Genomic DNA, 15,199 nt, shown 5'->3' on the forward strand with positions numbered 1-15,199 from the left:
ACTTTGTAGTTTATGTGTCATAATAGTAATCAACCATAGTAATACCATCTGATAGAATGGGTAGCATCATATAATCGCTGACTAGACATATTGAATAATAAATTATGAAAAGACAATAGTAGTTAGACAACAGGGCTGTAGTGAATCATATCTTCTGGTCGGTTTTAAAAATAGAATGTACCACTCCGTGAGATTTTTTTTTTCTTCACGTTACCTACTCAGGCTAGCTTACAATGTTCATGGAGGCGACAGCTCTGACTGGGTACAGAATCAAAACAATTAGTTATTGAAATTTATTTTAGCGTACCCGGATGTCGACCCCTAGTCCCTTTAAGTATTTTCATTTCTTTTCTTAGTTTAATTAGACGAGGGAAATTAACGACATCCCAGACTGTGGCGTGTCTGCGCAGGGTAGCTATCGGTGATGGTTTGGAATAGAAATCACCGATCCAAAATTCAGTTTATTTAATTTTTTTTTTATTTTGGCAAATCACTAATTAGGGATATCTTAACTATTACTCTAATTTCATTACTATCCTGGAATCTTCTAGTTTCCAAGAGGTCGGATGATTTTTTTTTTCTCCCTTTTGAAATCCTAAATTAACGCCGTCTCTAACCTTCCGGAGGATTTCGGGGTCTGCAAGGGTGTTGACCGGATACGGTGAGTGGTGGGATTTCCCTAAAGCCTTTGTCTTTCCGAAAATCCCATTGTGGACACAGACTTGTCTCATCTTCGCAGACAGTTTTATCGGCTATTTATTTGGTAAGCCGAACCCTTTTTGGCATGTTAAGAATATTTTGGCTATGGATTTTGTTGAGAGCGAAATTCGACTTCTAACTTTGTAGCGTTAGTTATTTCTCACTTAAGTCTTTGGCGCCCCTATTCTTCGTCTTCCTTCTTCTCTATCTCTCTCTCTGTCTTCATTTCTTCAAGTTTTTTTTTTAATTTTTTCAACCTTCCCCCCCCCCCCAAGATTTTGAACTTGTTACTTACGATTTATTTAACGTACAACTCTGATCTGAAATTACCAGCTGAGACGTTGCAAGACACGATTCAAGAATGGAGTAGATAATGATTGGGTCCTCCATCACATTTTGACCTATCGCTGAAATGAACAAAGACTTAGTATTTGACGACACTTCGATTACGTTCTTTCACCGTCGTTCCTCTTAAGTTTTTTTTTAATCCGTTGGTCACTTTCCTTTCTGTTTTGGTTTTCAATTACTTTGTAGTTAACCTGGGCCCAGAAATTGTATTTTGATTTACCTAGTTATATCTTAGAAATGCTCTGTGTTACGTGCCTGCGTCACAAAGTTTTTTTTTTCCCATGATTTAAGCACGAACTGATTATATAAAAGTGAAAATTTATAGATGCGCGGTATCAGGTAGAAAAGCGATTTTCTTTTTTCATATGTAATGTTGGAAGTCATTTGTTTTCTTGGACAATGTTGCAACCTTGTAAAATTTTATTGTTGGGGATGATTAATTTAAATGTGTGCGCATTTATTATAAATATATATATATAGAGAGAGAAATAAATACTTCGAAATGTATGTGTAATTAGTATGTGAATATGATGTTAAAGTAAAAGTATGATATTAAATGTATTATGAATATATGTAAGAGCGCTCGTGTCTGTCCCCCCTAGACGTGTATTGGTTGCTATAGTTTACCAGAAGTCTTCCGACGAATTTAAGAATGTAGATTTTGTTAAGAATACCGCCGTGCACTTAAGTAATTTTCCTTTTCTTCTGAATCAATGTAAGTGATAACCTCTGTAACTATATAATGGCATGCATTGAAAAAATATCGGCAGGTCTAAACGTAACCCACATCATAACAAATATTATCCCTGAACAATTAACCTAAAACCATTGTGGAAAGTGTACCTTGAATCCGTTTCACCTTCATATGTATCCTGTGACTTGACCAGTTTTTTTTTATCCTCAATTTGAACCATCATACTCCGTACACCTGTGGAAGATCATTTTTTTTTTAATCCGAACCATGTATAAACATATACGAAAGTGATCCTAATGAAAGGTCTCGTGAAGTGTCCCAGTGTTGGATAAATAACTTGAAATTATTCGATTAATAAATTTGGAAATAGACCGTCTAAGAGGAGAAACCTCCTCTAGTGAAAGTTATTTTCTCGAAATCCCTAGATGGGTATAGACGTAGCAGTGTGCGATTGCAGATATAAACTGTTACCAGTTACAAACCAAATATAGACGACGAATGGTTTTGTAAACCAATAGATATATATATATATACATATAGAGATATATATAAATGACCACAAACTAAGTTAAATGGAGCGAAACGTTTTGGACACTACGACTAGTGCGTGAGTTGTGATTTGGACGCTCGAAATTATTAATATTTTAATATCTCGACGTGAGGTAGAGACTCATATAAGTTCTAATACACCAAAAAGTTTTTTTTTTCTTTCCTCTTTGTCCAAATTTTTTAAGTGAAATAAGTTTTTTTCTTTTGCGTATGTCGCAAATCATCATTTTGCTTTAGCATGCCTAAGATATGATACGTGTAATTATTTTTTTTTCTTTCTTTTTCATTTGTCAATATGATTGAATATATAAAAAATTACTAAAATATAACACTATGTACTCTATTAATATATAACCAAGAACTTGTGCTTTTAATATTTTCTTCATAATTATTTGTTTTGTCCTTTTTTTCCACTATGAATGTAATAAACTATTTGTACCTTTGTAGTTAGTTGGTTTCCTTTAAACATATATACACTGTCCTGAGTGAGTGAGCGTGTGAATGCATGATAGATTTAATTTAAGTAATTTTAGTGATATCATTTGTCATATTAACATCTGTAATATATGTGTCATGTTTTAATATATGTGTTAAGGTAAATAACCTAGGTCATGAAGGACCGCTACTAATGGTTTAAATCGGCTCGAGGAGTGAAGCAAAAATAGCAGGATAAGCCTAAATACGACATCTTTCTTCCAGGAAGTTGAGACTTCGATTGATACGATACCTAAATTTATATTGAGTTAATAAGTTTTTTTTTTTTTCCTCTTGGCTAATTCATATGTGTGGTCGATCCTAGAGGACAGAGTTCAGATGCTGGATAGTTATCAGTCACCGGTCGGAATAACATTACAAAGAATTAAATTTCACTTTTCTCATTTCCAGGTCTAGGTCTGGGCAACCCCATGATCGTGGTGCCTGGAGCTAGGTCTGGGTGGTATGAGGGAACATGTGTCTATTCCGAAGCATTCCAAAATTGATTAGTTGTTAATAACATTTAGAATGATTCATCTTTCAACGACTTTCCCGACCTTTTACTATATTTCCGGAATTATCCAGTAATCTGTTTCTCATTAAAATACCCTATTTCTTTTCTTTCTTCTTTACCTACCTCCTTCTTTTACCCTTCTACTTTCTTCTCTTTCTTTCCTATTTCTAAATGAAAGAAAACGGAGTCATGATTGAGAGTAGTCGCTATTGGCACGGTCAATAAGTTGTTTCGATGAGTTTTCTTCGGGAGTCCGATATGGAATAATTAACAATAACAAAAGGTTTATTGGAAGTTACTCTATTGGAAAATAATCTGGATTTCAATCAGCAAGTGATCTTTCGTAATCGTCCTCGTTAAAGAGAATTAATTTTAGCGACTCCTCTTCAACTATTACATTAGCTCTTTTATCTTCGTTAAATTTTTACGTTTTCTTTCAATTTTGGCTAACCGTGACAGGATCCGTTGCCCTAGAAACTGCAGTTTCTATGGCAACGGACAGAAGTTTTCTTTCAATTTTGGCGACCGTTGACATCGGACAGTTACCATGGAAACAATTGTTTTCCCTGGTAACGAATCTGAAATTATTTATTAAACACTGTTTAGGATCGAGCACATATTGACTTGGCCACAAAAGGTGCATAATTAAAAAGTTACAGTGAGATTAAGTAATTACAGTCATTGGCTGTTCTGCTATCTTTGTCTCTCTCTGTAGAAAGGGGGAAATGAAGGAATTTGTCAAAGTAAATTCTAAAATTTGAAAATGCTGGAAGTTGACCCAAGGAGGGAATTAGATAGGAGTTCCTTAATTTATGAATAGTACCTGAATAATAAGTATTGTTAGTTTATAAGGATATAATTGCATGTGTTTATATTGTGTCTTTTTATATGGAAACTATGGCAACCAATAGGGAAGTAGTATCACACGAGAACGCGGAAGTCTCATGTACACAATGTACTTTAGAAAGTAGTGAGAAAAGAGCTCGCGTCTCTCGTAGGCTAGTGAGGTGTCACGAATGTGGGCTGAAATGGATTCATTTCAGTTGTACCAATTTAGAGGATACTGCGGAAAATGCAGAAAAGGTCCGGGCTGGTGAGATAGTTAAATACTGCAAAGAATGTGAAGGGAAGCTCCACCAGTCGCGTGAACCCATGAGTTTATCCTCTGAAAAGGAAAATGAACATCCCGATTCAGACGGTGTGCGAGGGTTTAGTACCGCGAAGAACCGAGGCCAAATATCTCCAGTGGAGATATCTGACCTCGATGATGATGAAAGAGATGGGGATCCAATTGGTGATAAACCCAAAGAAAAGCAAAGGAAGACTGGGTCATCTAATAATGACGCTCTCCTCCTTTCATTGCAACAAATGCTACAGGAAATGAAACGCGAAATAAATGGAAAAATAGATAATAATAGCCTGGAAATGAAACGCGAAATAAATGAAAAAATAGATAATAATAGCCGAGAGATGAGACGCGAAATGAATGAAAATAGCCGCGAAATAAATGAAAAAATAGATAATAATAGCCGAGAGATGAGACGTGAAATAAATGAGAAATTTGACACCTCGAAACGAGAAACCGAATCTCGATTCGAGGTATTAACCCAGAAAATCGACAACATATGTTTGGACTTTGCTTCCTCAATAACCACATTGAGGCAGCAAACGTCTACTGAAATTGATTTGGTCAGATGCGAGGCTCAACAGTCCCTAAAGCAACTTCAGCAGGAGACTGAGGGTAAATTAGATAATGTAAATTCTGAAATCGAACAAATAGATACCAAATTGCACAAGATTAACAATAAATTAGAAACACAGCAGGCCGAAATTGATAGTTTAAAGTCAACCTTGTCGGACTTATCATTGAAAACCGAACTGGAAGTAACTGACCAGAAAATTTCGAAAATTCAAAACGAAATAGTAAATATTCAAAAGGAAATGACAAAATCTAGTCGCGAAAAATCAGAGGTAACCTATCCTTTCCCCGGTAGCGATTCCTCAGAAATATTACCCGCTATAACAACTACATGTAGCGCAGGAAAAGAAAATTTAATGTCAGTTGATGCACGGAATATTGCGACGCACTACCCCATGCATCGGTCGGAACCAAAGTCGTGGTTCAATTCCAATAGTGTGCCGAATCAGTCGAGTGTTGTGACGACTACGGTCACTAGCGTGAGTGCTCCCTCCTTACATGGAGGTATTCAATCACATAGCGTGTTGCCGGGAAGAGGAGATGGGCGCCATTCTGAGTCGTTGTTCACGGGTGCGATTGGTCCGGGGATGGAGCCCAACATGTTCAATACGACCAACAAAATCCCTTTCCCTTACATGGGTAGTTATAACACCGCTACTACGTCGTCGGTGGTAAATCCGGTGACGACTCCGATTGTGCAGGATAATATGTTAATTCCCAGTAACTATTCCCCTACTCATGTTAGTATGAGCTCTAAAGTTTCCCTCCAGGACATTGAACATTTTCCCACTTTCGATGGGAACATTGCGAACTGGTTACCTCGTGTTTTCCTGCTACCTAAAAGGTGAACTCACAATTTCCAGAATCTTAAGCTTTTCAACTGTACCGAGGACAAAAAACGTGAACTTCTATCTCAATACCCAAAGTGAATGTTACACTGTCTCATTTGAGTGTATGAGAGTATGAGTGAGTAGTTAGTTTATTAATATTAATACATGTTAATTCTATTCAACAAAATTTTGTTATTCAAACAAAATTTTTTTTTAACGACGCCGGGGAACTGTAATATGCCATTACAGTCTAGTGAAATTATGTTTTTAATAGGAGGGTGCCCGAAATTTTTTGCACCGACTGTACTTGACGTTTAACAAAAAATTTCTGGCTGTTCAGATAATCCGTAATTTTATTTGTTATTCTATTTCAAATTAACATGGAAAAACTGTAAAAATTCATTAGGAATTATAGTTTTGGGAATCAATACCTTTATTTATATTTTAAATTAGTTATAAGTCTTGTATATGGATGTGTAGATGGATTATTATAATTCCTACGGTGTCAGTGCTATCCGAAAATATAGATCCACTATTGGACGGAACTTTTCAGATCAAATAACCAATCTAAAATTCGACAGAATTTTCAGGACCACCCTTCACCTCTCTTTTAGATACCTAGGTCCTTCTAAAAAACTAGTTTAATCCAGATTTTACCAAATTTTATTCGCTTCAAAGCCCCACCGCCAAAATGCTTAGTTTTGATTGGATGATAAACCCACGCGATGATATTAGGGCGCAATTATTCCATTCTACGCCGGAAAATCTCACTGACAACAGCCAGATTCGGATCTCCAGCTCAGAAAGATAAAAATGAGCTAGAAAAACTGCAGTAAAAGGTAAAACTAATATAATAGTCGAATAACTACCAAGCAGGAAGCTACGGAGCCATAATTTGTTAGTTTTTCATAGTAAAAACCGGACTGAAGAAATAAAAAATAGATGACGCCATGTTGTGCAGATATTGTTAGTTATGGACAGGCTTTGTAAAGTGCATCAGTTTGCGAGTTTTCTTAGGAATCTATAAACAGTTTCGGAGGAGTGGTGTTTTCTCCCTTAAAATATTCTTATCCTTAAAATTATTCCTTTTCTAGTTACGTAAGGCCTGCCTCACTACCGTTTGTGTTCGTGTATGTAGTGGATGTGATTTCTTTTTGTATTTATTTATTAGTAACATGGCGGTATTTAATTTTGTGGTAGTCAGTCCAGTAATCACAATGCACGTGTAAATTTCAGTAAGGGCTCCTATCTGACTCCCAAATTGGGAGTACGGCTTCCAGCGGGATGAGTTGAACATTCAGTTTGTTCCGGGTTCCTGCCCCTTCAGGGCAGGGGTCCTATTGCTAGCTAATACTCCGATATGTCCCCTCAGGGCATCGATTAAATAGGTCGAGTAAAGAATATGATTTAGTAAATATAAGGGCCAGTTGGCCCTGTTCATTTCTTTCCTTTCGTTACCTTTCATAGAGCCGATTTAACATGGTAAAATCTGAACGATTTCTGTGTATATTTATTAGTATAACATGTATTAATGTAGTGTGTAGTATGAATGTGGCATGATGTGTCTTGTAGTTTAAGTAGTATGTGTATATTTGTAATGTAGTATCAGTGATAGTGGTAGTTAAGTGATGAAAGAGTGTGTTGGACAGTGTAGTATTTACTATGCGATAAATTCTTTATTATTCCGTCATTAAGTGAACTCATACACGATATTTAATAGTGAACGTAATATAGTATAATGATTCCGTGTACAAGGTCACATTCAGTTGTTCAAGGGTTCATTATATCGTCGCTAGCCCTAGTGTCAGAAGTCAGTACTAACCGCCATTCTTCCGTCGAGGTGCTTAGTGATTTAGTTTTCATGAAATTGACCTTTCTTTCCGAAATAAAACCTAGAAGGTATAATTCACAGCCCATATGAATGTACAGTTAGGTCAAGTGACCCAAAATTAATATATTCTGAAAGTTTCAACATTCTGCATAGTCTAGAAATCTAAATATTTAAATAAATAAACAATACGTAAATTTTTAACAGAAGTCGGGCGATATGATGCTAGTTCTTCGCTTTGAAATTATATTAAATGTCCATTTTTCTTCGTGGCTGTAGAATTTCATTGTTGATGCAGAATTTTATAAACATTAGACATTATCGCAGATAATTCTATTTTCAGTGAACATATATAGGATTTTTTTTTTCTTTCGTTCTTAATAAAGCTACCAAGTATTACATAGTATTGTGTGTGTGGTAAAAGAGTCTTGGGTTCGAGTGAGGTTGTCGTGCGGTGATCGGAATGGGAAAATGTTTGTAGTGATTATAGATTTTAAAGTATTATGATGAAATGTGTAAATAGGCTGGGCGTAGATAGAGGAAACAGGGTGTTTGTAGAATATAGCGTCGTGGCAAATGAATATTAATGTGAATATGAATATTAATAAGTATATGAATATTGTAGTAGATGAATATAGAATATAGGACACCCATATAGTTAAATATATAGTAGCCCAGTGAATACTTCGCCGTGTGTTGATATATATAGATATTGAATAGATACGTGTAACTACAAACATCTCAGGTTCTGACCCCTGCACCATAATATCACGCGGACCGGAGGGCGATATATAGTCGGACTACGGTAATACTTTGTAGTTTATGTGTCATAATAGTAATCAACCATAGTAATACCATCTGATAGAATGGGTAGCATCATATAATCGCTGACTAGACATATTGAATAATAAATTATGAAAAGACAATAGTAGTTAGACAACAGGGCTGTAGTGAATCATATCTTCTGGTCGGTTTTAAAAATAGAATGTACCACTCCGTGAGATTTTTTTTTCTTCACGTTACCTACTCAGGCTAGCTTACAATGTTCATGGAGGCGACAGCTCTGACTGGGTACAGAATCAAAACAATTAGTTATTGAAATTTATTTTAGCGTACCCGGATGTCGACCCCTAGTCCCTTTAAGTATTTTCATTTCTTTTCTTAGTTTAATTAGACGAGGGAAATTAACGACATCCCAGACTGTGGCGTGTCTGCGCAGGGTAGCTATCGGTGATGGTTTGGAATAGAAATCACCGATCCAAAATTCAGTTTATTTAATTTTTTTTTTTATTTTGGCAAATCACTAATTAGGGATATCTTAACTATTACTCTAATTTCATTACTATCCTGGAATCTTCTAGTTTCCAAGAGGTCGGATGATTTTTTTTTCTCCCTTTTGAAATCCTAAATTAACGCCGTCTCTAACCTTCCGGAGGATTTCGGGGTCTGCAAGGGTGTTGACCGGATACGGTGAGTGGTGGGATTTCCCTAAAGCCTTTGTCTTTCCGAAAATCCCATTGTGGACACAGACTTGTCTCATCTTCGCAGACAGTTTTATCGGCTATTTATTTGGTAAGCCGAACCCTTTTTGGCATGTTAAGAATATTTTGGCTATGGATTTTGTTGAGAGCGAAATTCGACTTCTAACTTTGTAGCGTTAGTTATTTCTCACTTAAGTCTTTGGCGCCCCTATTCTTCGTCTTCCTTCTTCTCTATCTCTCTCTCTGTCTTCATTTCTTCAAGTTTTTTTTTTAATTTTTTCAACCTTCCCCCCCCCCCCAAGATTTTGAACTTGTTACTTACGATTTATTTAACGTACAACTCTGATCTGAAATTACCAGCTGAGACGTTGCAAGACACGATTCAAGAATGGAGTAGATAATGATTGGGTCCTCCATCACATTTTGACCTATCGCTGAAATGAACAAAGACTTAGTATTTGACGACACTTCGATTACGTTCTTTCACCGTCGTTCCTCTTAAGTTTTTTTTTAATCCGTTGGTCACTTTCCTTTCTGTTTTGGTTTTCAATTACTTTGTAGTTAACCTGGGCCCAGAAATTGTATTTTGATTTACCTAGTTATATCTTAGAAATGCTCTGTGTTACGTGCCTGCCTCACAAAGTTTTTTTTTCCCCATGATTTAAGCACGAACTGATTATATAAAAGTGAAAATTTATAGATGCGCGGTATCAGGTAGAAAAGCGATTTTCTTTTTTCATATGTAATGTTGGAAGTCATTTGTTTTCTTGGACAATGTTGCAACCTTGTAAAATTTTATTGTTGGGGATGATTAATTTAAATGTGTGCGCATTTATTATAAATATATATATATAGAGAGAGAAATAAATACTTCGAAATGTATGTGTAATTAGTATGTGAATATGATGTTAAAGTAAAAGTATGATATTAAATGTATTATGAATATATGTAAGAGCGCTCGTGTCTGTCCCCCCTAGACGTGTATTGGTTGCTATAGTTTACCAGAAGTCTTCCGACGAATTTAAGAATGTAGATTTTGTTAAGAATACCGCCGTGCACTTAAGTAATTTTCCTTTTCTTCTGAATCAATGTAAGTGATAACCTCTGTAACTATATAATGGCATGCATTGAAAAAATATCGGCAGGTCTAAACGTAACCCACATCATAACAAATATTATCCCTGAACAATTAACCTAAAACCATTGTGGAAAGTGTACCTTGAATCCGTTTCACCTTCATATGTATCCTGTGACTTGACCAGTTTTTTTTTATCCTCAATTTGAACCATCATACTCCGTACACCTGTGGAAGATCATTTTTTTTTTTTTTAATCCGAACCATGTATAAACATATACGAAAGTGATCCTAATGAAAGGTCTCGTGAAGTGTCCCAGTGTTGGATAAATAACTTGAAATTATTCGATTAATAAATTTGGAAATAGACCGTCTAAGAGGAGAAACCTCCTCTAGTGAAAGTTATTTTCTCGAAATCCCTAGATGGGTATAGACGTAGCAGTGTGCGATTGCAGATATAAACTGTTACCAGTTACAAACCAAATATAGACGACGAATGGTTTTGTAAACCAATAGATATATATATATATACATATAGAGATATATATAAATGACCACAAACTAAGTTAAATGGAGCGAAACGTTTTGGACACTACGACTAGTGCGTGAGTTGTGATTTGGACGCTCGAAATTATTAATATTTTAATATCTCGACGTGAGGTAGAGACTCATATAAGTTCTAATACACCAAAAAGTTTTTTTTTCTTTCCTCTTTGTCCAAATTTTTTAAGTGAAATAAGTTTTTTTCTTTTGCGTATGTCGCAAATCATCATTTTGCTTTAGCATGCCTAAGATATGATACGTGTAATTATTTTTTTTTCTTTCTTTTTCATTTGTCAATTTGATTGAATATATAAAAAATTACTAAAATATAACACTATGTACTCTATTAATATATAACCAAGAACTTGTGCTTTTAATATTTTCTTCATAATTATTTGTTTTGTCCTTTTTTTCCACTATGAATGTAATAAACTATTTGTACCTTTGTAGTTAGTTGGTTTCCTTTAAACATATATACACTGTCCTGAGTGAGTGAGCGTGTGAATGCATGATAGATTTAATTTAAGTAATTTTAGTGATATCATTTGTCATATTAACATCTGTAATATATGTGTCATGTTTTAATATATGTGTTAAGGTAAATAACCTAGGTCATGAAGGACCGCTACTAATGGTTTAAATCGGCTCGAGGAGTGAAGCAAAAATAGCAGGATAAGCCTAAATACGACATCTTTCTTCCAGGAAGTTGAGACTTCGATTGATACGATACCTAAATTTATATTGAGTTAATAAGTTTTTTTTTTTTCCTCTTGGCTAATTCATATGTGTGGTCGATCCTAGAGGACAGAGTTCAGATGCTGGATAGTTATCAGTCACCGGTCGGAATAACATTACAAAGAATTAAATTTCACTTTTCTCATTTCCAGGTCTAGGTCTGGGCAACCCCATGATCGTGGTGCCTGGAGCTAGGTCTGGGTGGTATGAGGGAACATGTGTCTATTCCGAAGCATTCCAAAATTGATTAGTTGTTAATAACATTTAGAATGATTCATCTTTCAACGACTTTCCCGACCTTTTACTATATTTCCGGAATTATCCAGTAATCTGTTTCTCATTAAAATACCCTATTTCTTTTCTTTCTTCTTTACCTACCTCCTTCTTTTACCCTTCTACTTTCTTCTCTTTCTTTCCTATTTCTAAATGAAAGAAAACGGAGTCATGATTGAGAGTAGTCGCTATTGGCACGGTCAATAAGTTGTTTCGATGAGTTTTCTTCGGGAGTCCGATATGGAATAATTAACAATAACAAAAGGTTTATTGGAAGTTACTCTATTGGAAAATAATCTGGATTTCAATCAGCAAGTGATCTTTCGTAATCGTCCTCGTTAAAGAGAATTAATTTTAGCGACTCCTCTTCAACTATTACATTAGCTTTTTTATCTTCGTTAATTTTTGTTTTCTTTCAACCAGGTAGTATGTTGGATCTACCCACAAGAAAAGCTGACCTTCACCTTATCTCTATTCACATTCAACTCACGGTGTGAGGGCCAATTGAACATAGACCTCCACAAGAGCGGTAGAACTTTCTTAGTTACTTTATACAGGGTGTTTGAAAAAGAACTCCCTAGTTTTAATTATAAATTTAATTGGGAAATGAATGAAAACTTACATCAATGAGTACATACCATGAAAAAGAATTCCTTTAAGTTTTGTTTAATGTTGGTAGACTTCAACGTGGGATCCATTTGTGGCCCTGCACACGTCGAGACGTTGTGGCATATTCCACTTCCGCCACCTATTCACCAACATTTCAGCGTAACTGTCCCAACCGCCATGACGATTCTTTCCCGTAAATTATTGATGTCTCTGAACTTTTCACTGTAAATAATATTTTTTATGTGGCCCCAAAAGAAAAAGTCCAATGGAGTTAAATCTGGGCTTCGTGGTGGCCAAGGTATTGGGCCAGCCTTGCCTAACCATATTCCTAGAATGTGAGTGTCAAGAGCCGCACGCACATGGTTACTGTAATGAGGTGAGGCGCCATCTTGTTGGAAAAACACAAGCTCCTTTTTCGCCTCAATATCGTCCATTTGGGGAAAGACGTACTCTGACAGCATGTCATTGTAAAGTCTCCGTTTATTGTTTTCTTCTACAAAAATGAAAGGAACAATCACACGATCTTCCATCAAACCGCACCAGACATTAAGTTTGGGAGAGTCACGTTGATGCTGAGTAACTTTATGTGGATGCCCCCCAAATTTTGCAGTTATGACGATTAACTGTTCCACTGACATGAAATGTAGCCTCATCGGAAAAGAGAATCTTTTTTTAAAAATATTGACAATATAATCAATTCTGTGTAGAAAGTCAGCAGCAAACTCATACTTTTCGATTTTATCAGTAGGTTTAATTTCATGTAACAGTTGCAATTTGTAGGCGCGCAATTTAAGTCTTTTACGCACAACATCATACACAGTACTTTTAGGCACTCCTAATTATAGACTACATCTGGCCAATGACTTCTTCGGGCTCCGAATACAAGAAACACGGACCTGTTCAACAACATCTTCAGAAGTTTTCGGTCTACCTGGTGATTTTGCTTTTAAAACACTACCGGGTTCTTTGAAAGACTTTAGCCAATGACGGATAGTTTTTGCTGTAGGTGGTTCACCATCATACTGACGTCTAAAATTACGTTGCACTGTTATAACTGACTCAGTTTTCACAAGCCAAATAACACCCTGCGCTTTCTGTTGCGGAGTACACATTGTTGCTGAGTTGCTCTGCACTGCACACCTGTCTGGACTGAACTGAGGAAACAGAGGGAAAAAACAGCACTGGTGCCGTCTCAAGGTCAACCAGACCTGCCAACTTCGGGGGAGCCAAACTTAGAGAGTTGATGAATCAAACACCACCAATAGTATATGTCACTTTGTACAGATTCTAGGACACATTAAAACTAGGGAGTTCTTTTTCAAACACACTGTATTAGCTTTACGAAGATCTCTCAGCCACAATGAACGGAACAATTGTCTAGGAAGACATTGCAACGACGTCATATTTACCATTTCTGGGGCTAGTAACTGACTAAATTTAACTTAGCTGTAACTGAAATGAGTTACAGTAGAATTTTTGTTTAAAAAAAATTAAAAGTATAGTTTAATGTTTTTCCGGGACTGAGATTTCAGATGAAAGTTACAAAAGCGGTCACGTTGAATTGTATTGAACTGTGTCTCCTCTGTATGTTTGAGAGCATGGTGCTAACCGTGAAATATTGCAATATAGTAATATTAGTGAAAATTTGTGTTTTCTATATATTTATAAATTCTAGATAAATCATTTTCTGATTATTAGAAATTCATATCGAATTTAAAAATTCGATAACAGTTGACAAAAGTAAAAATTAAATAGGACATAGAGTTAGTTGGATTAGAAACCATATTTTGTTTATTCGAATCTATTTTGTGTCGTTAGCCTTGTTCTATTTGTGATACTAATTCTACTTTTAAAATATTTTGTGTTATTTTTCGTAGAGTCACTGTTAATAGTTTGTGTGTTTATTTCCAGGTCGCTGGAAAATTTATGGAAATTATAATGATCCAATAGAAATCCATTTAACGCTACATCACTTGTTTTTTTAATAAATCCAGCAACATCAAGAAATAAAAATAAAAAATAACTAATTCAAATTGACGACAATAACCTTGTAGCAAATGTTTTAAAAATAAAAATTAGAAATATTGAAACCATAAAGACACAACAGATGTGATGTAATATTGGTGAAATAAAAAAATGCAATTTTTAATTACTGTTTTATCAGATACAGTATCTCCCTTTTTTGAACGTTTAAATTGTTCTTGTAATGGTTGGGCATGATTTTCTCAAAATTCAGTTAACCTTTACTACAGATAATTGAGTTATGAGTTTTAAACCACTGTCTTTTTCTTTTATTTTAAAAAATGGAATTTTTTGTACTCTATTTTCCTATATATATTTATTTGTGATTTTGTAGTTAAAGAAACGCAAATCTCCGAGCGTAGACGAAATTTCCAGTGAGGTAATTTTAACTGAAGGGGAAAAATTGCGGAAGGAGATTCAGAACAAACTGATTCCACTCATCTGGAACAAGGAGGAGTTGCCACAAGAGTGGAAAGAATCCAAAATTGTTCAAAGTCACAAGAAAAGCGACAAAATTGGTTGTGATATTTATCTAGACATGTCTGTTTTTGTAAAGTGCTCTCTAGCATTCTATTAGCAATATTCACCTGATACGCAATGGAATTATTGAAGATTACCAGTGTGAAGTTAGGAGAAATCGATCAACTATCGACCAAATTCTCAAAAAGAAATGGGGATCAATAACTCGGTACCGGTACATCAATTATTTATTGATTTCAGGAAGAGCTTAGATTTGTTTAGAAGGGAAACATTGTACAACATTCTTATCAAATCTGGTACATATAAAAAGTAGTTATATTAAGAAAAGTGTATTTAAATGAAACCT

The 15,199-nt window shown here is 35.4% G+C and overlaps 1 protein-coding gene across 2 annotated transcripts in view; it reads left to right on the forward strand.

Annotated features, from left to right (window-relative positions):
• The window catches only part of LOC145691522 (uncharacterized), a 77,292-nt gene extending 62,821 nt beyond the window's left edge, over positions 1 to 14,471 (forward strand). For both annotated transcript variants that reach the window (XM_081766931.1, XM_081766932.1), the window contains exon 7: positions 14,263 to 14,471. In XM_081766931.1, coding sequence (XP_081623057.1) covers positions 14,263 to 14,301 — 39 coding nt within the window. In that variant the 3' untranslated portion in view covers positions 14,302 to 14,471. The remainder of the gene's footprint in view (positions 1 to 14,262) is intronic.
• Positions 14,472 to 15,199: the final 728 nt, after the last annotated feature.

Source organism: Thermobia domestica, chromosome 8 (assembly GCF_964235325.1).
Source record: "Thermobia domestica chromosome 8, izTheDome1.hap1.1, whole genome shotgun sequence".
NCBI lineage: Eukaryota > Metazoa > Arthropoda > Insecta > Zygentoma > Lepismatidae > Thermobia > Thermobia domestica.